Source organism: Poecile atricapillus, chromosome 4, assembly GCF_030490865.1.
Source record: "Poecile atricapillus isolate bPoeAtr1 chromosome 4, bPoeAtr1.hap1, whole genome shotgun sequence".
Taxonomy (NCBI): Eukaryota; Metazoa; Chordata; class Aves; order Passeriformes; family Paridae; genus Poecile; species Poecile atricapillus.
In genome coordinates, this window is record NC_081252.1 from 30,154,821 (window position 1) to 30,177,606 (window position 22,786).

The 22,786-nt window shown below is 39.9% G+C and overlaps 1 protein-coding gene across 1 annotated transcript in view; it reads left to right on the top strand.

Moving 5' to 3' along the window:
• The window catches only part of MCUB (mitochondrial calcium uniporter dominant negative subunit beta), a 38,162-nt gene that overhangs the window by 10,190 nt on the left and 5,186 nt on the right, over positions 1-22,786 (top strand). Inside the window, exons 2-3 of the mRNA XM_058838441.1 lie at positions 20,759-20,834; positions 21,094-21,264. Coding sequence (XP_058694424.1) covers positions 20,759-20,834; positions 21,094-21,264 — 247 coding nt within the window. The remainder of the gene's footprint in view (positions 1-20,758; positions 20,835-21,093; positions 21,265-22,786) is intronic.

A 22,786-nucleotide genomic window follows, 5' to 3' on the forward strand; every position in this document is an offset into this window, starting at 1 on the left:
ATAATAATTTCATAACAATCTGTAGCTTGTTTCCTTGTGAGTGCCTGATTACTTCTCCTTCTGGAACAGCCATGTTAACTTTTATCATGAACAGGGATGCAGCTGTTTTTGGGGATTCCACTGAGCCAGTGGATGAAACCTGTGATCTTACTGGCGTTCTAATACAAATCGGCTTTGGGTTGTTGGGAAGTAAGACCTTGTAACTGGGCGCTCTACTGCTAACAATCAAACTGCTAACATCTTGTCTCACTTCTCATTAAGTATCAGTAGTTAATACTTTTCTTGACATATGATAAAAAAGATTTTGTGGAACTTAGGAATACTCTTAACTAACAAAAGATGTAACTGCATAAAAGTACGTAATAAGGTACTACTACAGGTAGAAGCTATCAGAAGCTATTATCATGTTTAAAAAAATGCCAAGTTAGATATTCATATGCTGTTAAAAACTTTGAATGTCATATAACATTTAGAATTCAAACCCCTAGATACTGCTTTTGACCTTTGTGGTGCTTCTGATTCTAGATTTTGGGTAATTCCACAGCTCAAGGACTTGAACTCTTAAGAAAATTGTACAGCACCTTGTGGCAGCGGTTAGACCAGCAAGACCCACTAGAAGGAACCAGGAGCAATGTGCTGATTCATAGGTTCATGGTTCACAGCATGCTGCTGTGGCACAAGTTAACCTTACCTGCAAGTGTGCAAGACATTAATAATGTATTTCCGTGGCATAAATTTTAAATACTCCATATGCAAGAGCAATGCAAAGTTCTGGGAGTGGCCATCAGGAAAAACAGTCAGCCAGCAGCTATTTCTAGGCCTGGAGCTAGGTAGGGGATCTACCTCATCTGCTGCTTTTTTATTTCATCTGCAGCCAGACTCAGAACTGGGATGGCAGATCACCCATTCTATTTAAATCAGTTGGCTGCTGGTGTCATAGGGCCTTTCTTGCTGCTGTAGAAGTTAGAGAGTGTGTCATTTAAAATTACAAAAAATCTGTAAGCCAGTTTATTGCACTTAGTGTTGCTGAGCACAGAACTAGCCCTCATGCAGTTGGCCCTCAGTGTGCCTCTAGCTCCTGCTCCAGGCACCTCACTGCTCTTTCATTGCAGAGCAGCTCAAAGCCTTGCTGTGGGGTGAGGGTCACACCCCTGCAGTGATGCTTTCTCAGCCTGTGTTGGGGTCATAATCTGGTTTTTGGTGTTTTCAGGGGATCCACTTCAGGGGGAAACTGCAGTTGGAGGAACTTTTGTTTTGTCCCTGACTTTCATACTCTCTTCCTGTGTCCTGGTTTAGGGACACCCCAGGACACCCTGTCTGCCCTCCACTGATGGAAGCAGAAAATTCCAGTGTATTTGACTTCAGGGAAACACATTTGAAGCCCAGCAGCACATATTCAGAGAGGGAGAAATATGGAGCAACACTTACTCCAAGGCAGTGGTAAAAGCACAGAATTAATGGACTCTTGTGTTTAGTCCAGACTATCAGTATTTACTGAGCATTTCACCTGCATTTTTGCTGGTTGTTTGGAGCATGCTCTGTCTACTGTAACACGCGCTCTGTGGTATTTATAACCCCTGATCAGTGCAGAACTAACTATTCAGACTGTCCCTTCTTGTTTAAGTTATTGTTTGATAATGTTACTTAATGCCTTTGTTTAAATTTCAGTAGTGTTTGTATGTTGCCTCAGAGCCTGCAGCTGCAACAGGTAAATATGGCAGTAGGATTTAAACTGAGTTTCACTCATTCAGAGAGTGAAAGAAAATAAACATAAGGGGGAAGCAACATACAGAGACTCATCAGTCTCAAGTGAGGAAAGAGTTTTTTTATGATGTTTATTTATCCATATCAAATCCTCACTCTTGGAACTGGAACACTGAGAAACCATATCCCAGTGAAATCCTGTGGTATCAAAGAGACTGTGACTGTATTTTCCCTTGTATTTTCTTCCAGGATGACATGTTGCAAAGATGATGATGAGTCTCTATTCCTTACTTTTTGTTGATCAGGTATTTTTTCTAATTTTGTAGACTTTTAATAAGCCATCCAGACACTGTTTTGCACTCTGGGAAAATGCTCATAATAAAGGCCTTTAGTACTCAATATGTTGCTGTAGCTTCTGGAGACTGCATTCTTCTCAAGCAGTTTTATAATGTGATAAAAATTTACAAGAATCCTTTTACTGTGTGACTGTGGGGAACTCAGATCAGTTCTCACTGTCTTCCTTCTGACAACAAAGTAACAAGACAGTCTGAGAGCCTGGCTGATCCCGTTTTCTCCATTTCGTTAAGAAGGATGTGAGATGGAATAGTCCTGGGTATCTGCTTTCATATTGCAGATGGTCTCGGATATGCAGATTGGGCTCTGTGGGCATGATTATGCTTTTCACTGTGTCTCGTTCTGAGTGGGCTGCTATATCCAGAAAAAGCTGTCCATATGGAGAGGCTAGCTGGGAGCCTGGAAGCAGTGTACAGCCACTCAGTGTGATGGTGCACCTGGAGCAGAAACCCTTCCGTATTGTGTGGGGGGCGTGTGGTGTGCACCTTCTCACTGGCTGCACAAGAGAGCAGTGAGCCACCAGGCTTTTGCCTCACTTGTCCAAGTGTCAGATTTGCAAGGTAACAGAAAAAAAAATGTAATTCTTAACCAAGGCAGGTTATAGGGTACAGAAACCTTTTTCCTCTCTGTATTTCTACCAAAGAATGTCGTCCATGTCTGCTTCAGTCACTTGATGGCAAGCCAGTCCTTGAATATTTTGCATGTATGTGGCTTTTTTTAATGTCATAACTTCTCAGGAACATTAGGCACTTATCTGCTAAAAAAAATGCTATGGTTCTTTGTACTTGCCTTCCACTGAGATTTGAGCCTTTGAGATGGATGTGAGTAGTAGGTTTTTTCCGAGCTCTTTCACAATCAAGAGGATAACATTCTTTTATAAAAACTGGGATTCTTATCCTGTAGACAAGCAATGACAGAAGGTCTGACATAAATAGCACAAGGATTTGGAGTGTGTGTGTGTCAGTGAATTGCTGATGGATATATTTTACTCACTGGGATTGGACTTTTTTGATTTTTTTAACTTGGTCAGCATTAGTGACCTAAGTTAAAGATTGACTTGACTGAATGGGAATGGTGTTGTTTCAGAAGTGAATGGGTTTCAGCATCAAATACATTTTGCAACAGAGGAAGTTTGATTATTGCTTTAGTATTTTTTCAGGTATTTTCTGTCAAAGTATTTTTGGTCCCATTCAAAAATTAAAAATACTTTCAATTTTAGTGTTCAGGCTTTCCTACATAACAGAAGTCAATAAATTGTACTAGCGTGATTTAATATAAATAAAAAAATGTGAAATTTATACCTTTTGAAACATGTAACAAGCAGCCACAGTCCCAGTTTTGGTAAAAGCCAAAGAATTTGTGTTAATCTTAGTTTGAAGGAAAAATAATCAGTGTGTTTACCTGTTTTGCACATATGAGGTATTGCTATATTGAGAGTCTTTGCTGCTATAACTATACTATAAATCTTTCTTTGTGGCCACTTTGACAAGCAGGAGATATTTATTTGTTTACTTTGAGATTTCTAAGCTTATAATACTTAGAATAGCATATTATCATCATAGAATCATAGAATGGTTTGGGTTGGAAGGGATATGAAAAATCATCTACTTCCAACCCCCTTGCCATAGGCAGGGACACCTTCCACTAGACCAGGTTGCTCAGAGTCCCTACCTGGCCTTGAACACTTCAGGGGTGGGCATCCACAGCTTCTCTGGGAAACCTATTCCATTCCTGTTCATTGATCATTTTCTGTATTGCAGCTGATGACTTTAATTAATGGGGAAGAAAAGTTGAGTGGATTTTTTTTTTTTAAATTAGGTACTTCTGAGCCACCAGTAATAGCTAAGGTACTCAGATAGAAATATACCCTTTGTCTTTGTAGAGATGTTTCCTGATAATAGCTGTATCAGTAAGTGCTTTTTAATGCTTACAGTGCCTTAGCAAAGCTAATGTGAAAACATTTTAAAAATATAAAACTGCATCTTTAAGTTCTTAATTACAGAGGCAGGAGCTAAATGAGATGTTGAGCCAGCTGGACACTAACCACATCTATTCAGCAATGCTGTGAATCAAGGTGAGTGGCTCATCAAGAACAGCACTTCAGGTTTTCTTTTGGCAGCTCAAATTGTCTGTTTCTTTTCTAAGGCAGAGTTTAAGAATTCTGATGGGTACTTAGTGGAAGCCAGAGGTGCTGTCTCTCAAAGAAGAAAGATGCTGCCAGCCAGTTAATTGGCCTCTACATGCAGTAATGGCTCTCAGTTCCTGCTCAGTGCAGAGCTCTGTGTGAATCAGGAGGTGGGAGCTGATGAGGACTCTGGATGCACTGGGATGCTGGCCCTGTGCCAGCCTGCCAGCGTGGCCTTCACCGCTGGCCACAGCCCTTCCTTTTGCACCAGCACCATGGGATGCTGATGTCTACTTTGTGGAAAGGGCAGAGGTCAAACTGGAAGCTGTTTTTCCTTGTCTACTGCCAAATGCAACATAACCATCTGTTTTGTTGTTACTAATGCTATAAAGCAAATTTAACTCATGCTCATAAAATGCCTGCTGTGTGAGTCCTGTATTTTTAATGGAATACAGAAGTAAAACAGCTGGTGTAATAATGAGACCTGCTGCTTGTCATGGATCTGAAGGTGCATGAGTGCATGGGAGTGCAGTCCTGGCATTACTGTTATAATGGTGCTGGTGACAGTTGAGCTGGAATTACAGAAATAAATGTTTGAAATCCTCATTAAAAAACCTAAAATGATCAACTTTCCTCTGCTGATAACAGTCTAACTAGAGTTTTTTGCTGAAAGTCAGAGCTGTGAAAGAAAGCTGCTTTGTCCTGCCTTTGCAGTGGCACATAAAAGGCATAAAAATAAATTGCAATGTTGCTTAGACCCACAGATATGTCCAGAAGTGTACTTCATATTGGCCATTTCGATGCCTTTGTAGCATTCTAATCCTTATGGATGTATTCAATTTTCTTAGCAAATAGATTTACATATTAGGACCCTGTGACTCCAGCTTTAGGGTTTTTTAGTGCCTTCAGTTCTTTGCTGTGAGCTGTGAGCTCCAGTGATCCCCTTTCAGTTTTGAAAGGACCTGAGGACCAGAGCTTTAGAGGATTCAACTGACTGTTTTTCTTAAGGACATCTGAATATGCTGGACAAGCTAAGTGTAATTTTAGCAGGCTGAAGAGATAAAAAAGATGAAGAAAAGAGGGAGAAGTGATACTGACAGCCACTCTCTCATTGCAGCTCCTTATAGAAGGAGGTGCCTTGTTCCTACAGTTCTTGCTGTGAGGAGCTCTGGGCACTGGAACAGACAGCTGGAACGGAGAGTGGCCAGGACTTGTCTTCCATCCTCAGAATGGTGCAAAAGTTGGGGCTGCTCTATACTTGATACTTGCCTTTCCTCTAGCTGTTGGGGCCTGGAATTGCCTGATGACTTTTTCCACATCTGCCCTTCATCAGCCTGGTCTGTGCCCAGCTGGGTTGATCAGTAACTGTGAAATGCCACCCCTCTGTCTCCTTCAAAGAATTTCAGCGCCTAAGCATTGTTCTCTCCCTCTGGTAATAGTTGGGAAAAGTTTTTCTAATCTGTGAAGCTGAAGCTCATAAAGCAACAAGTGTGGAGCAAACATTCAGGTAATTCTTTATCTGAAGAGATAAGAGTGACTGAATTTCATTTCAGAGTAAATGCTATCATAATATATTAGTAGGATCCATTCACATCCTAGAGGAGAAATGTTCGTATGTTGCTAAATATGATAGACTCTCACCTTCAGGCCATAAGACATGAGGAAAGTAAGAATCTGAAGTAAAGTTAAGGAGAATCAAGTTGAGAAGTCTGTTGGCGTGGTTCTGGTAGTTAAATATTTACCAGAAGTAGACAGCTCTTAGAGTCTCATTTTTCTTCAGCCATCAGTGTAATGAGGTAATAAACCGTGCATAGATCATAGGTTTCCAGGGAAGTGGCTGCAAAGGGTCCTGCTTCTTGAGCAAGGACAGTTAATATCCAGTTCCTTTAAGAAAGAAGCTAGAATACATTGAGTATTTATTGAAAATAACCAGAAAACAAGTTTCTGCTTGAGCTGTAGAGTTGGTGTAGCACAGCTGGCTTCATGTGGGGTAGAGTTAATTTTCTTCACATATACCTTTCTGGTACAGGGCTAAGTTTTGGATTTGTGCTGGTCATTGAGGACCTCTCTCCATATCATATGTGATTTTTGCAGGTATGGTCATGAGTTTGCCAGCCTGATTTGATGTTGTCCTCCTCCCCAGTCCCCCTTATGGTCACTCTGGCTTCTCCCTCTGGACTGCAATCCTTAATGTGCCTGCAGAGGTCCAGAATCTGTGTTACTTGAAGGGAAAGAGCAACAGCAGTAGAGCAACACCTGCTGTGTCTTAACACAGCTGCCAACATCACCCTACAGCTGTTGCTGCTGGATAGAGAGGCTGTGCTTATGTGTGCCTTATGTTTTGCATAGGCAGAACACAAGATGAATTTCTGAAGTGGCTGATGGTTTTAATTTATTTTCCAGGCTATGCTGTCTCACACAGCTGAAAACAGAGCCATTTGATTAAAGTGATTAGTAACTGTAAATTCCTTTTGTATCCCAGCGAAATCAAATGGCATAGATGTTGAGAGAGAATCTAAAAAGCACCTGAAGAGAAATGTGAGAGGCTTTACTGAGATTAACATAGGGTTTATTTTGTAATTTTTGTTGTAATAAATTAAACCTGAAGTTACTTGATATTCCATTTCACTTGGCATTATCTCAGTGCTAATTGCTGGTCAGAAGAAAAAGAGGAATGTAATATCTTTGTCATGCTCTTCCCCATCTCCCTGTGATGATACCCACTGAATTTTGGCACTCCTGAATAAAGGTTTTAAGTGAGGAATCCCTGTGAATATGCTAGGGTAGTAGGAAATGTCAATGTAGTTGTTTTGCATGTGCAAGAGGAGTTGTTTCAGGGGACAAGAGAAGAGGAGTACTGCTAGTACAGTAGTTGAAATATTATATTAATGTTCATGTTACAAAGACAGTGGTCATTGAAGAGAACTCTGGAGCAGTAAATGGGTATAGCTGTATAGATTAATTTATGAGGGAAAATGTAAGAATTAAATATGTATAACTTGCCTAAGAAGTGACTGCTTGGGTTTATAAATCTAACAAGCATGAAAGGTATAAGTACACACACACACAAAAAAATAACTCTCTATATAGTTGGGGCTATGTCTGAAATTGAAACTTTGGGATCCTATGCATGACTTCCCAAATGGATATACAGTAAATATGTATCAATTAATATCTTGTCTTCGTAGGGTGATTAGAGGTATCTATTGAGCCTGGCTTCATCCCATGACATTAGTCACATGAACTGTCAGTCTTATTTTAGTCTAGTATTCATCTAGAGTTAGCTGTGCTGTCTGAGGTCCTACAGACAAATGCTGATACATGAACCTGACGAACTCCTCGCTCTCTTCTCATCCTTAAACACCAGGCTCAGGGAAGGAGTGTCAAAATCCTTTTCAATCTCTTAAATTTACAGGACAATGTACTCTGTAAACTAAACTTTATTTAATGAGCTTATTGTGAATGAAAGCAAACAAGTATGTCAAATGAGCTCAATCCCCTTTGTACAGACTAGTCTAACATGATTTCACTAATTCATCACTTCATTCATAAGTGATTATCTTTTAAAGCCCTTCTAGCTAATTTGGTTATAAGTCTCTTCCTCAGAGTATAATTAAGCATCTCTGTGATCCTCAGACAACTGCTGCAGGCAGGGAAGAACAATTGCTTCTTTATGTGCTCTGAAAAATCAACACGTTTAAATAATCTAAGTTAGTTAAAAGTAACATAGGTAACATTCCCAAGTTCTCTGATTTGTAACTTGTGCACCAGTAAGTAAAGCAGTGACCTCACTGGTAGTGCTGATCCTTCCTTCTCCAACACAATGTGGGCATCCTGGTGTCTCACTGAGATGAACAAAAGCCTCAGCAGTCCAGCTGCTGCTGGATCTGCTTCAAAAGCTTTTTGAGTCAGCTGAGGAAGTTGGGTCTATAGCATTTCCCTAGGATTCTGAGAAAACTGCCAGGCAATCATAATACAAAGGTGGTGGCTGCAGGAGACAGCAAGCTGCAGCTGATAACAGCTTCTCTTCCTTTGCCAGGGACTCTTTCTTAGACTTCGGTGTTCTTTGAGGATGTGCCAGTTGCATTTTCTGCTGATTATGGTCCCTGAAGCATGCAGGAATGACAGGAGTCTGTGTGGAGCAGGCCAGAGTGTGGAACAGAGCTGGCTGCAGTGTGTGCAGCCCCTCTGTGCTGCATTTGTTGTTTCTGTTTGTTGCAGCTGTTTTCTATGTTTGGCAAAATAGCTGAAGCCTATGAAATTAGATCTCCTAAATGCAAGTTGCTGAACGTCTTTAATACACGTGATCTTTGCAGTGATAGTTGTGAGACAAAGCAGAATCAGAGTGTGGCAGGGATGTCAAGCTGCTGCATTTTTTGAAAGCCACTTTAAAGGTACTTGTATTTTGCTCTTTCAGAGTGGAAACCTGTAGAGAGAGTGAAAACATTCATTCCTTGTTCTCATTCCTCCTTGGGTATCCCTAGGGGATTTTGAGGGGTTGTTGAGCTAGCTGGACTGTTGTTGGACCATGTGGGCCATTCCAAGGGTTTAAGAGCAGTTCTTGGTTTTCATGTAGTTCTTGTTTCTTCACAGCTGATCTGCTACGTGCTCAAAATACAGGCAGCAGGTATTTTGACAACAGTCCAAAGAAAACCAAACGCCCTTGATAAAAAATATTAAGTCAACAAAAATATGCACTAATAAAAGAAATAGATTTAGACATAAAAGATTTTAAATTCAAAAGTCGTCTGTGGATAGTTTAAAATGTGATGTTTATCTTGGTAGGGGTGTTTTTCTGCTGGGTCTTAGGACAGGGAAGCACACAGCACTCTTTCACATGTGATGCAGAGATGATACTCAGACCAGGTTTGTTCTTTCCTTTACTGTCAGTTTTCTATGTTACCTTTAAGTAACTTAAATTACTTAAACTGTGTTAGTTTTCCAAAATTGATAAAGAAGTTAACTGTTGTTCTCTGCCTGCCACAGCTGACTGAGATTCAGAGACAGTCAATTATACTGTGAAGACGAGACTTATAATCAAATTAGCTGTAAGGGCTCTAAAAGATAAGAATATATTTCCTGCCTCCAACCTTTCCCTGTTCTGCAAAGCAATTTTTTCTAAAACATCTTTTGGCAGGCTCACTGCTCTGCTGTTGAGCTGCAGATAGTGGCAGCTGTTATGTTCTGTGCAGAGGTGCTCTTTGCTGTCTGTGCCTGAGCACCCAGCAGTTGCAAATAAAGCACTGGAAAGGACCGAGATGCCAGGTGCTCATTCTGTCTCATATTGCAGATGCCAGCTGTGATTACCACATAGGGCCAGGCTGTTGAAGCAGAGGAATCTTTCAGAGAACATGGGGTGAGGAGCTGCAGGGGGCTGTCTTAGGGTGCTCCTTTATCCTTCCTTGACAGGTGTCAATCAGCTGCTGTCTGTCATAGGCTGAAAGTGCAGGACCTACCAAAGCAGCTGCTCCTCAGGCATTGGCTGTACTGAGACAGGAGCATGACTTTTCCATGACAGGGACTAAACAGCAATATGAAGTAAAGCTAATGGTTTGGTGTAAAGAAACAACACTCCATGGAGACAGGAAACCTGCAGCCCTGTAAGAATTTTTGCTCTGTTTCAGTTTAATTTTCAGAAAGCTCTTCCTTCCTCTTTTCTACATTTGAGCTGTTTATTTTTTGTTTAAATGCAGCTCGTGAAGTACATTGTTAATTTAGTCAGATAGTTTACAGTTACTTTATAAAATCCAAATGAATTACGCGGTGTAAAGTAAATACAGGTTTTCAGCACTTTGATTCATACAGGTTTGCAGTTAGCTACTGGACCATGGCTAAATCTTCACGCTCTGAGTTGATGGATATTGTTGGTAGTTGTTCTAGTTCAGTCATCCATGAAATATTCACAGATTCATAGTCAACATAGAACTGAAACTGTCAAAACAACTTGCATGATTTTGAAAGAATGTGTTTGTATTCCTGGTTGGTAAGAATAAATGCTGTACCACTTTTGGAAAACTTGATGCCACATTTTCAGGAGTTACAGATTCCAAATAGTGAGGATGCAATGCAAATGTTAATGTTTTGAAAATAACTAGCACAGTTTAGCAGCAAAACAGAAAAAGATGAAGTTGAATCAAGCCAAAATAATACTTTTGTTCCTTACTGGAAGGGAATTCTGAAGTGAACTGGGGAGTTCACTGACCAGAATCCACCTGGTTTCCAGTCTTTTCTAATTTAAGCTAAGAACAGGAAGGCTATAATTATATATTTATTTATAGATATAAGTATTTATACATATATATATATAGGTATGAAATAGCTGTTGAAGTGCCTCTGATATCATTTTCCCATAGTTCAGGGTCTGGGTTGGCTTGTCTTGGCTCCAGGCAGAACAAGAGTATGAGTCTCTGCCATGTGGCCTGTCATTTACCTTTAACAGTTAACATGAAGCTCTGGATAATAATTATAAAGAATAATAAAGAATAAGTATTCTTTGATTCTTTGCTTTAATCTTCTAGAGATAACACTGAGCTTTAGACTTTGCCCACCTTTTCTTAGAAAAATAATTGAGTCGTTAAGCTCTTTGGAGAGAGTAAATGGTTTACTTCTGATTCTTTTCATGTACAGGTGATTGCACTGCTTTTACTTGTAGGACATTAATTATGAAACAAAAGTGAGATTATTATTTTTTTTTAATTATGGCACTAGAGACATATTACTGATTAGCTTGGAAGTCGCCCGTGGCTGGCAGCTTGGTAGTTCAAAACAGAAAGAAATTCAGCTATTCACTGTTTGACAAAAGCTGGGCTCTGACTGCTGTGCAATTTTGTAAGGAAATGGGTAATCACACATAATGTAACAGAGGTATGAGATGGCAGATTAGCTTGACGGTAAGAAAGAAGTGTTTTTTTTTTCTTTCTGATTGCAAGGGATTCTTGAGCAGTCAATATGTTTGCATGATGTGAAACCTTTTGCTGTTGTGTCTATTGCATTTCGTCTTCAATTTATATCCTTGAAGCCAACTGTCCTTGTAAAATTGACTTGAAAGCTGTCTTCCTCATTTTTGTAAAGGAGTATTCTCTGACACTGAGAAAGGTGCAGTAATACATTTCAAATTCTAAAGTTTGACACACTGGAGGTGGGAACAAGTAAGGCCTAACTGGACTCCCAGCATACCAATTACTAACACCTCCTAAAAAGAATGTCTTTAAATTGTAAACAGGATGGCACAAAATAAACTGTGAATGGAGTGATGGCACATTTGGTGTGGCTGAGTAAGAGCTCCTACCTGCTGCTGTTTGTGGTTTAGTATTCTCAGTGTCTAGAGCAAAATAAGTGTCATTATTTCCATCTTAGAGGTGCAGTAACATGTTCAAGGTTTCCCAGTAAGCTACCAAACCCAGTGTTGTTTCAGTACAGTTAAAAAAAAAAAATAAAATAAAATTGTAAGATGTGAAAAATAAGGTCCACCATCTGGAAACATAGACCGTAAATGATAGGTATGTCCTGCAAAGTGGCTGTTGTGAAAGAGGCATGAGGATAGTGATGGCTGTATTTGAACTTCATCTTCTTATACTGTTTGTGATTGTTTCTCTTGTGATAGTAAGCTTTTGAAAAAAACACTAGAAACCTCTACAGGAAAACTTCATTTTTTGTTTGCTTTGCCTGCTCTGTAGAAAGAGATAAATGTGCAAGCATGTTATACAGAGTAAAACTGAAGGTCAGAACAATAGCTCAGTGTATCACAACCAGTATTGGTTGTTGATTTCAGAATTTCATTTCTGTCTATATGCTTTGTGCTTTTACTCCTGCAGGAAGAAGGTAAAAATCTGTGGTGGATTTGGTGTTGCAAATGAGTTCAACTCAGTCACTGGTTCAGCTAAATTATGTTTTTAAAACATTGATGCCAACAGCTGAAACACGGAAGTGGATAGTATCACCAAAGCCACAGCCATTTGACGGTTTTAGATTAAAATAGCATCTTGAATAGCAGTGGGAAACATAGATTTTCAAAAGAAAACAAAAAATAAAGCAAAAATGTTTCCTTTTTGACATCTGACAACGTTTTGGTGCATCTCTGGGGATGGCAATGTTGAGACCTCTGTCCACAAGTATTTGGGAGTGATGGGTCCTCAGACACAAGTCTAGAAGTTCCAGGAACATACATGCTGATTGGACCTTTGCTGAAGTGTTGGGCTGCACCCTTGGCAGTGTTTCATGCCAGAGTGCTTGGATTTCCTAGGTACCTCTGCAGTGGCTACTTTTTGGTCCGGAATGCTCTTGAAGCTACTACTCCCAGCAGAGCTCTCTTTCAAAAAAACAAGTAGATGGTTTTAAGCTTGCCTGCTAGATGAGTTTCATGGTCTTAAAACTATTAATGTAGATTTCTGATAAGGACTTTGAATGAAGTGGTCTTCTTCTGTAAGTTGGTCTTGCTAAACCAAATTTGTTGCAACTGCTCTGCAGTGTGTGTGAAGGCTGGAAGCTCTTGAAACAGATGCATTTGTAGTTGCCCCTTTCATCTTATTCCTTAGAAATGTTTACTTCCTTTGGTTTTGTCTGATTTTGTTATGTTTGTCTGAATTCGTTGTGTTTCTGCTGTCAGGCTGTCTTAAATGGCAGCTCTGTGGTTTCTGACACCACCTGTTGAAGTTTCTATGAAGTTGTGATTTTAAGTTTCCAGTTGGTTGCTCACTGTGGATGTTCTCATAGTGTCTACCCTAGACATTTTTAAAAAACATTATTCATTAGAAACTATCAAAAGGAAAAGTATTAGGATTCTCTGTTTACTTCAGTTCTTGTGCCTTTGTTTTCTTGGGTTACTTTCTAACAAGGGTAAAAAGTGTCTTCTGTACTCCCTGCAAGTAATTTGAGCATCCACAGGAGTGTAGCAGCATATAAAGCTGGAATATAAACTAAGTTCCATTTTGGAATTGCTTTATAACTATCTGTTATAAAGGATACAGTATGTCTACATCCTAATGCCAGCTGCTAGTAGAGACGGGCATTTGATTTGATCTAGTCTGTCAGTTTTTTGTTCTGCTCCTACATTTTTTTCTTTTTTACTTTTTTTTTTTCTGTAGACAAGCAATCAGAAGAAATATGTGTTTTCCCTTTGGAAAGGTACCTATTTACAGCTGCCTGCAAAAAAACATGAGTTCTTAGGTGTTTGGGCTAGTCTAATTGCAGACCTTTAAAGACAAAAAAAAAAGGGAAATATGGTGTTTCTAAAACCATCAATATATGATGTGCAATTTTTGAGTAATGATTTAGACAATACATTTCTGGAATTGTTGTGGCAGGAGAAAAAAGAGAAACTTCTCTAATAGTGCAACAACAGATAGTCCCAGCGTAATTTAAAGCAAATCTAAATGTGTCTAAGCCAGACGTGGACTGTTACTGTCCTCTGTTGTCTTAGATTTGATCCCTAACATTTTCCTGCCCCTCCAAATAATAATTAACAGTCTGCATTGACAAGAAAACTTCTGCCTTAGGGGTGATGGTGTTTGGGCAGGAGAAATTGCTAGCTGTGGGAAATGCTCTTCAAGAGAGCAAAGTTTCTCTGCTTTAGAGAATAGAATAGTGCAGTTAAGTTTTCAGGGAGTGGAAGAAAAGAAATTATGCACTTCTGTGGGACAAATTAAAAATCCTGTCTGTGCTGGCAGATTAGTCTTTTGAGCAAGACTATTTTGGGTACAGATGGTACAGCTCTTGTATGTAGGCTTGCTTTTTCTTTTGATAAAGCACTAATACATTTTCATGCTATAATCCCTCCCTCTCAAATACTTAGCCCTGTGTGATTTGCAAACTACATTTGAGGTGTTCCATCCTGTCTTTCCCTCTGAAAATAAAGTAGATTGGGAAGAACAGCAGCTTTCAGACAAGCAGACTTCATTGAAACTGGATGAAGATGCGATATTTCCAATAATGTAACACTTTAGACTCAGAAGAGATTTAAAATCTGCTTTTCTTTGTAGGAAGAGAAGAAAAAATGATATTGATAAAATAAATAAAATAATAAGACACAGTGGTGCTGCTCCTAAAAATGCAACTGTCTTGTTTTTAGGAGTGTTTTTACACTGGTTTGGAGATCAGCTTGTTTTGAAAAGGGGGAATATCTGTACCTTCATAGTAGTCTCCAGAAGATACCATAGGCAGATGCTGTCAGCTAATGTTCATCCTTCTCATCTCCTCAGCACTTCTGGTGTTGCTTCTTTGCAGTGAGGAGTCACTGCAGTGAGGAGTTACTGAAATAATACTTTTGGTTAGAGGAGGGCAAGACTTAATTTCAGCCTGCTTGAAATGTCAGTGTTTTCAGCATCTGTTTTTATGGCTTGTAAAACGATGTGGATGCAAATCTTGGTGCTTCCCTAGAGCTCTGCATCCACAGGTGCCTGGTGTAGTCAGATGACCTTAGTGAGATACACTTCCTCAAGAAGAGGGACTTTTGCACTTGTTGCACAATGGATTCTCTCCCCTCCGTGCATGCAGCCAGTGCAGTGGGGTGTGCATATAGGCAGGGAGTGGATGAGAGAGCACAGAGGAGTAGTGAGGGAGCAGAATGCAGCTGGAGGATGCACATCTGCCCAGTGGGAGATTAGGTGGAAGGTCTCCCTGGCAAAACCCTGCTGCAGTGATGGGTGACCTGCTGGACCTTCACAAAAGAGGTTTTTGATGGCCAGTTGCCTCAATGTACTTATCATAGCTGTCATTTTGGTCATTGGTAGTGTTTGGCTGATTAAATCTGGTGGTTAGCTGTTCTTCGAATCTGAGCAGAGGCAGGAAATGAAAGATCAGCAGGGATGATAAAGGCACAAAAAATAACAGCCACATGAAATAAAAATTTTGATTGCTTGGGCTGTTTTATTGGGTTTTAACAGTGCTGTAAGGCAAGTGAGTTTTGAGGAAAAGCAATATGAATCCTGTATTGCTCTTGCTTCTTCAAGATCACTGGAACATACATACTGCTGTTGAAGCTACTGCTTTGCTGGAAGAGACCTGCTGGTTATTTCTTTTACAGTTGATTTGTACTGAGGAAGGGGTTAAAAATATTGCAGATTTCAAGTTAGATGCATTAAAAGGATTGAAATGTAAATGTGTTGAAATATAAATGCTGCAGTGTAGTTCCGACAGTGCCTTTTGGAACAGCTGAGAGAAGCTATTTGCTGCATGGCCCATTTGAGACAGGAAAACTCTCAGGAAAAGAAAAAAAATCTGTCCTCTTTTTGTTTTTTTTTGTCCTAGGAAAGAGAAATATATCTTAAATACTCCCAGGTGTCAAAAGTCCTTAGCTGCATCGGGGTGTATTGGTATAGGAGTATTACGACAGAATGAGTGACATGTGTGTTGAAGGGATTTTGTTTGAGTTGGGTTTAATTTAAGTTGGGCTTCCAGAAATCTGAGCGATGGCTTAATCTGAGTGATGTGCTCTGAAGCTGCTGTTTGCATAGAGGCTGTTGTTGCCTGATCATCTAAATCAGTTCTGGAACCAGTGAAGAAACAATGGCAATCCTTAAAGTGTAAAGAAAGACAAATGAAAAGTTATTAAGAGAGAAATCATCTGTATCTCAAATGGGTACTTGTAAGATGATTGTAGGTGGTTGTTAGGGCTCCATATGTCTTATTTTCCTGATCATGTAGGATTGCTTACAAAACCAGCATAGAAATTTAACAGCACATATCTCCAAAATTGTCTTAGTGACTCATTTTAAAAAGGGAAATACCTTACGTGTACTTTTTGTGAACTTGGTTGGAACAATGATTCATTCTTGGTTAGCTTGGTTGTGCATGATATGCAAACTTAGTAAGACTGTGGCAGCACTTGCTTTTTTTCCTCCTGTCCCTTGGTTTTAAACCATTCTGAAATATCTGTAGATTATTCTGAAACTGCAGATTGTTAGTCTGTAATTAATTAATCTCGGTTGGTTTCCCTCGGAGAATCAGACAGGAGCCAACATAATGAATCTGCAGAGAACTTCTAAGTGTGTTTATCAGAAAAACAGGTAAGTCAATATGGAAAATATACATAGCTATTTATAGCACATGCCTTCACTGAACGGTGGCTAACACGTACCTGCCCTCATTTTTCTCCTGCCCGTACAAGCAGGCAACATCCAGGGAGGTGACTTGCCCTGCACTCTGCTGCACAAACAGGGTGAGATCAGGATGTGAGAACAGTGGATACTGGGGATGTTGGCTTGTTGGAAAAAAAGGCTCCAAAATTCCTTCTTAGGCATTGCAACTACTAGTTTCCTCCATGAATTGTCTCCTCCTGCTCCTTTCCTGCAGTCCTCTTCAGTAGCTGTGTGGAGGGAGCTGTACCAGGTGTTGGACAAGGACTCCAGGAGACAACTGAGCTCTCCTCTTCTGCCTGTAACACTACACTGCTACAGAAAAGCACACTGCAAGATACGTTTTAATTAGAATGTGTTTTACTGCAGTGTAATGAAGGGTAAATTGCTTGTGCTTTGTGCAGTAGGGCATTTTATTATTGTCATATATTTGCCATATCAGATTCTTCTCATTGCCTCAGAGAGAAGGAAATGAGACTGTGGGAGACCATTTATGTAACAGTCTGCATTATTTTTGGTGAAGACTACTCATGAGTTTGACTTGGGGCAGTCTCTAAAGGATCTCACACTGAGGGAATATAGTACTTCACTGTGTAGTATTGCATGTCCCTTCAGGAAGAGGGCACAGAGTTGAGCTGACTCTGTTTTCGGTTGCTTTCTCTAATCAATGCAAATTATTGAGGACTTGAATGTTGAGGAAACATTGCAGTACTTTTGCTGTTGAAATAACAATCAGAAACTATCATATCTTCCAAGATGCATATTAGCAAAGACAAAAATTTCAAAAATATGTGTGCTGGCTAGCTGCATTTTGATTCAGATTTGTTACAATATTTTGGTGTGGTAACTTAAAATTAAGTAAACAATAATTCAAAAAGTGTCCCAATAACATCTTTTTGTAGAATTCTGTTTTCAAGATAACTTTCTTGGTGTGAAAAATGTTTTTACTTCTATGCTCTCTCTCTTCCCACCCACATTACAATTTTCTACAGAAGTTCGGGTTCCTGATGAGGTTACTGTCTGCATATGTAGTGCTGAGGAAGATCAGAGGCTTTCATTTTGCCTTATATGATAAAGCTGGTAATGATACCAGCTTCTTAGACATAACTGGTCACAAGTGAATTTGAGCTTAAGTTTGCAGGAACAATCACTCAACATCATAAGAGGTAGGTGATTTGGATCAGCTGGCTCCAGAAACTGCAGTGTAGGTAGGTTCAGTCATTTGCCACTCCCAAAAGTGAAAAATACAGTATTTCTATTCCAGTCTCTCCCACTCATCATGTCTGGCTGCCTGGTTTTCCAGCTCAGTTATGCTACTGCATTAGTCCATAAAGCTTTGCTGTAAACCACCAGATTGTTGAAATTTTCGCTCTTGACTTGACAGTGGCAACTTCTCTGCTGTTAGAGACCAGAGACACCCTTAGCAGAGGAAGTACTTCTTTAAACTGCTTATATGTTTTCTGTTTTATACCAACTGGTATTTTTAACAGAATATGTTGGTTTATTTTTATCACAATTAACACTCTGTGCCTTAAATCCTCATGAGAATTCACTCCCAGGAGAGTCCATGCCTTGAACTGAGTCAAGAGATGTGGCCAATTGCTGCTCCTAGGTATTTTGCATTAGGAAGCAGATATAACTGAGCCAGAAGGGGTGTTTCACAGCTAAATGCTGTTCCTGAGCCTTTGACTCCTGAACAAAATTGTGGTTGTGTTGGAGGTGTTTTAGCCAGATGTTCTGCCACATGTGTGTTCAAATTGCAGAAAGATGTCGAATAGCTTGCTTAGCCTTTGCATGGTTAGAGGAATTAGCCAAGAGGTTCATGCACTGGCATATAAGAGTTGTTACTAGTGTGCTGTGCTTCTTAGAGTTTGTGAGGTTGTGGTGCAGTTAATTCAGGGTATACATTCCTGTTTCAGCTCTCACTGATGTTGTTGTGAGGGCAGTCTCATTCTTTTGGTCCCATAGTTTAAGTCTTCCTTGAGCTGCAGTGCTTGCTGACTAACATTTCTTTTCCAGGGGTAGGATAGGGGTCATTCCAAGCATCTCAAAAGGAACAGAATGATTTGCTGTAGGGTATGAGCTCATGTTTTAATAACTTCACTGAAAGTGGGGATTTAAATCTAGAAACAGAGGGAGAAAGATAGCTCTAAGGTTGATGAACTGGGAAGCATGAAGGGCTGGGTTAATACGGAAAGAGCTAATTATTTGGAAATTAGTTCAACTATATGGCTTTTGCCTTTCTTATTCTTTGTGGGTGATTTTAATGGGTAGTCTGCATTTAGAGACAATCTAAAAAAAAAACCCAACAGAACAGCTCTAGTATATAGAGATTCTTTCAGTGGTTCATGAATGGTAATGTCAAAATCTAAAGAATAATAGAATGAACTACTGTAAAGATCTTGTTTCAGTAAATGTGATTTAATAAGTATTTTAAATTAATATATTAATATCTTGAATTTTCATTAATTGTTGAAGGCATTGTTTCTTCTATAAGTAAAGTAGATAATTAATTTCTTTTGTTGGGAATATGGGTAACCTTCAAATACAGGCAGCATGCAGTTCACTGCCTGGGGCGTGTTGGATGATCAGTATCTAGGTACTGATTGCAAAGTTACACATTAACTGTATTAAAATTAGTTCTTTATTATCCCTTGTATATCCCCCTGAAGAAACAGCAGTTCCTGTTATGTTCAAAGCTACTGAGTTTTCCTGTGCACTGTTCCAGAGCAGATCCTTTAAGGGCTGTCTCCCTGCTCCAGGCTGTGTGTTCCTAAATGTTCTGCGGGTGCAGGTGCTCCCTGTAAATGGGGTGAGAACTGATGAGCTGTGTCGTGCCCTGCTCCAGTGAAAGTCTCTTGCTCTGCTTAAGAAACAGACAAGTTACTGGGTGCATGCTCGCTCTGGGTGGCTGTCAGCATTCCTGCACTCCTACTGTCTACCTTTCTTTGAGCAATACTTTCGTGTTCAACATATTCTGCTGTTTGGTCTAGGATTCTGACTGTCTTTGATACCTGAAAATTACAACACACAAATTTCTCAATGTTGAAAACTCCCAGAATTGCTTACTGTCTTTAAATCCTGGAAAGTGCTTGTTCCAGGTAAAAAGTTAGGGCAGTGTCAGTATCTTTGAAACAGACAGATTCATTTATAGATGATCTTTTTATTTAACCTAATAGCATATTCCTATCCAGACATCCAAGGTTGTGTTTCTTTAAAAACAAATAAATCATGTGAATGTGGTGAGCAGTGTTCGGCATATTGAATAGCCAGGGCCTTGTGCATTTACAGTTTTGTTTTCCTGCCTTGTCAAAGAATATTATCTTGCAGACTCTGAAATGTTTTGGCCTTCAGAAAGATGAGCTATAAAGCTCACCAGGGGAAAATCGATCCTTATCATCTCTCCACATTGTTTTCCACCTTCTCCAGCTATCATATTTCAAACCCCAGGCCTTGGTCCAGCCCATGCACAGTTTTTTTAACTGGCTTAGTCAGGAATGTGGTTTCCCTCCTTTTACCTTAGTTTACACTTAGTTTATAGCAATAACATCTGTTGTGTGAAATCACTGCAATAAAATTGTCCCTCTCCTTGTGCAGGGAGATTAGCTGTAGAAGCAAATCAGCATTGCACCTTCCACAGCCTGGGTGGACAGCTTTAAGTAATGGCTCTAATCAGAGCAGTTTGCCTCCTGTGTTTTGATGTGACTGTGTTGAAGTGTACTGATGGTTTTTCCCAGTGTCTCTGGAAGGGGCAAGCTTTGGTGTGTGACCCTCAGGCTCAAAAACCTGCTGTCATTGCTGTCCCAGGGCAGAGAGGGTACTCACTGCATCTGGCTGTGCCTCCTTCAGTGTGGTACCAGAGCACAGTGGTGCTGGTGGTTGCAGCAGCATCTCTCAGCATGCAGTTGAAACAGCCATTCATATTTAAAACATAAAAGATCTTCAGTCTGTATTGTTGTCACTGTCCTTTAGCAGCACAAATCTCAACAGCCAGCTTTTGCTATACGGTATGTAATTATGAAGCAACAGGTAGTGACCGAAGTCCCTTATTATTTTATTTGTGATTGTTGTTCACAATTCAGCAGTGAGTCTTCACTGAAGGGAAGTTACACTGTGGAATTCTGCCTTTAGGCGTCGCAAGGTAGAGGTTTTTCAAGCAGCTGTTTTGTGCAGAGAAGAGAGGAGAGGTTTATTGCAAGAGTTGCATGAAGCACTTCAGAAACACTGCAATTTTTTTTTTCTCTTTCTTTCCTTCCCCTTCCCTTTTTCCCTTGAGTTAATTAAACCACAAAAGACAAGAAGTTTTTCTATGGGCAATACCATAATACCTTTAACACAGTCGTGATTTCTGTAAGGATGGTTTCACCTTTTACATTCAGGCAGGCATCTCTGATGTCAGATCACACGGAAGCAGATCACTGTGACAGGCTGGGTGCTGCCTTTAACCAGGTACACCTTGCATCCCAACTATTCTAAGGCAAGTTCCCTTGTGTCCATGCTGCAGGTGGGACTCTGGAGGCACACCGGGGCTTGGAGGGGCCTGGAAGGAGCACCTTACAGCACGCTGGTGCCATCTGATGGTAAGCTTTCACAGCAACTTTTCCCCCTTCCCATCAGTGTCAACAAGCTTTTTATTTATTTTATGAGAGTCTGTGGCATAACATTAGCTGCATGGTTTTAGATATGTCTTCCAGAAATAGAAGTACTATATTAATTTTAAAAATCTAGAAGTGTTTTGTCTAATTTTCCTTATTTATCCTGTGTTTTAGAACCAGCTTTACATGAAACTACAACCTACAATGCAACTTTTTCACTTAGTTTTCTTTTTTTACCCCCCAGAAGTAACTATTAATTACAGACATGGTCTTCCTGTGATAACTCTTATGCTGCCCACAAGAAGTGAACGCTGTCAGTTCACTGTCAAGCCAGTAGTGACCACTGTAGGAGCATTCCTGCAGGATGTGCAAAGAGAAGATAAAGGAATTGAGAGAGCTGAAGTCTTTGCAACAGGTATCCTGTATTTCTGTTATTCCCCAAAACAAATGCATTCCTTTTCAAATGGATTGTACTTCTGTTTTGGAGCATAAGTTCAGTCCTCCATCAGGTTTAGCACTGTTGCTGTTGAAGTAGCTCTTGAATGCTTCTAGGCTTTACTGTTGTTTCAGGGTTAGTAACTGAGTCCTCTTGAAAAGGCTGATTAAAATTACAGAATTGGATCTATTACTGTAACTCTCCTTTTATGCCAGTAGTGTCCTCTGTTATCTTTTTCAATTAGCTTCTCTTTGTAATGCTCCTGATTTCCTTGACACCTCTTTCTTTCCTCATCCTCCATGGTAAAAAGAAAGAAAAATAAGGTTACCTACATATCTATGGAAATATTTATTTAGCAGCAGGTAACACATAAGCATCAGTAAGGATGCTGTCAGTGAAGGCTGGTCCGGTTTTCATAGCTGGGTGGATTCATAATGTTCTCTTCTTTCTGATTGATACTACAGAGGGCTGCAGGAGCTTTTAAAGAAACTGAAAATAGACTGATGTTCCCAAGAGGTCAGAAAGCCACAGACCTAAGAGAAGCTGCTTTACTTTCTTTTGTGGGCATATGTAGTAAAACAGGAAAATACCCCACAGAGCAGTTTATAGGTATCTTGTGGAGCAGTGGAGGTGTGATCTGCGTGGATCCCAGTGTGAAGCTTCAGGAGCTTCATATACACGAGAGCTTTGGTGTTGGGTTTTTTTGGTCTTGTTTTGCTGTGTTTTGACAATGTCTGCTAGGGAGCAAAAGTAGAAAATTCTCTTGAAGATAATTTCCTAAAATACTCTTTATCTTCAGAAGCCACTGTAAGAACTGGTCATTGTGAGCAGCTGCCCTTCCCCTTAGCACAGAAGTTTTGCCCTAAAAAGGATTTCTTAGTGGGGTGAGGCAGAACTTGTGCTGACAGCAGTAAACCTTTGGGTACTGCTGTTGTGCAGACATCCAGGACAGGAGTGTTTGGGATTCACTGCTGGATCGCTTTCCTCTCTGCTATATCAGCAAAAGCTAACTGTTCCTGCTTCAGTGCAAACATGGGTCCCTTGTGAAGCATGAGGTAATTCCTGCAAGAAACTTACAAATCCGGCATTTTTGGCATGGACAGGCAGCAGATCTGTTTAAACACACTCCTGTCCCCTCTGATTTGGGGATACTTAGATTAAAACAGAATAGTTCTCTGCTCTGTATTTGTCAGGGCAATTGTAATGTTATAGAACAGCTGACATGTTTAATTTATTAGGAAACTGATACTGTAAGGAGAAACTGTTGGTCAAGTACTGAGAGTTGAACTTAAACATTAATTATTAAAGAAAAATTACTAAGTTTTGATTTAGTGTAGGCACACTTCTGTGTCATTTAACCATTAAACGAAACCTAGCCTTTGCTGAAGTCATCGGTGCTGTGTATGATGACTCGTTTTCATTATCTGTGGATTTGGTTTTCATCCTGCAAACCTTTTGTAGACAAAAAATGACCCTTTGTCCACATCGGAACACTTGCTTT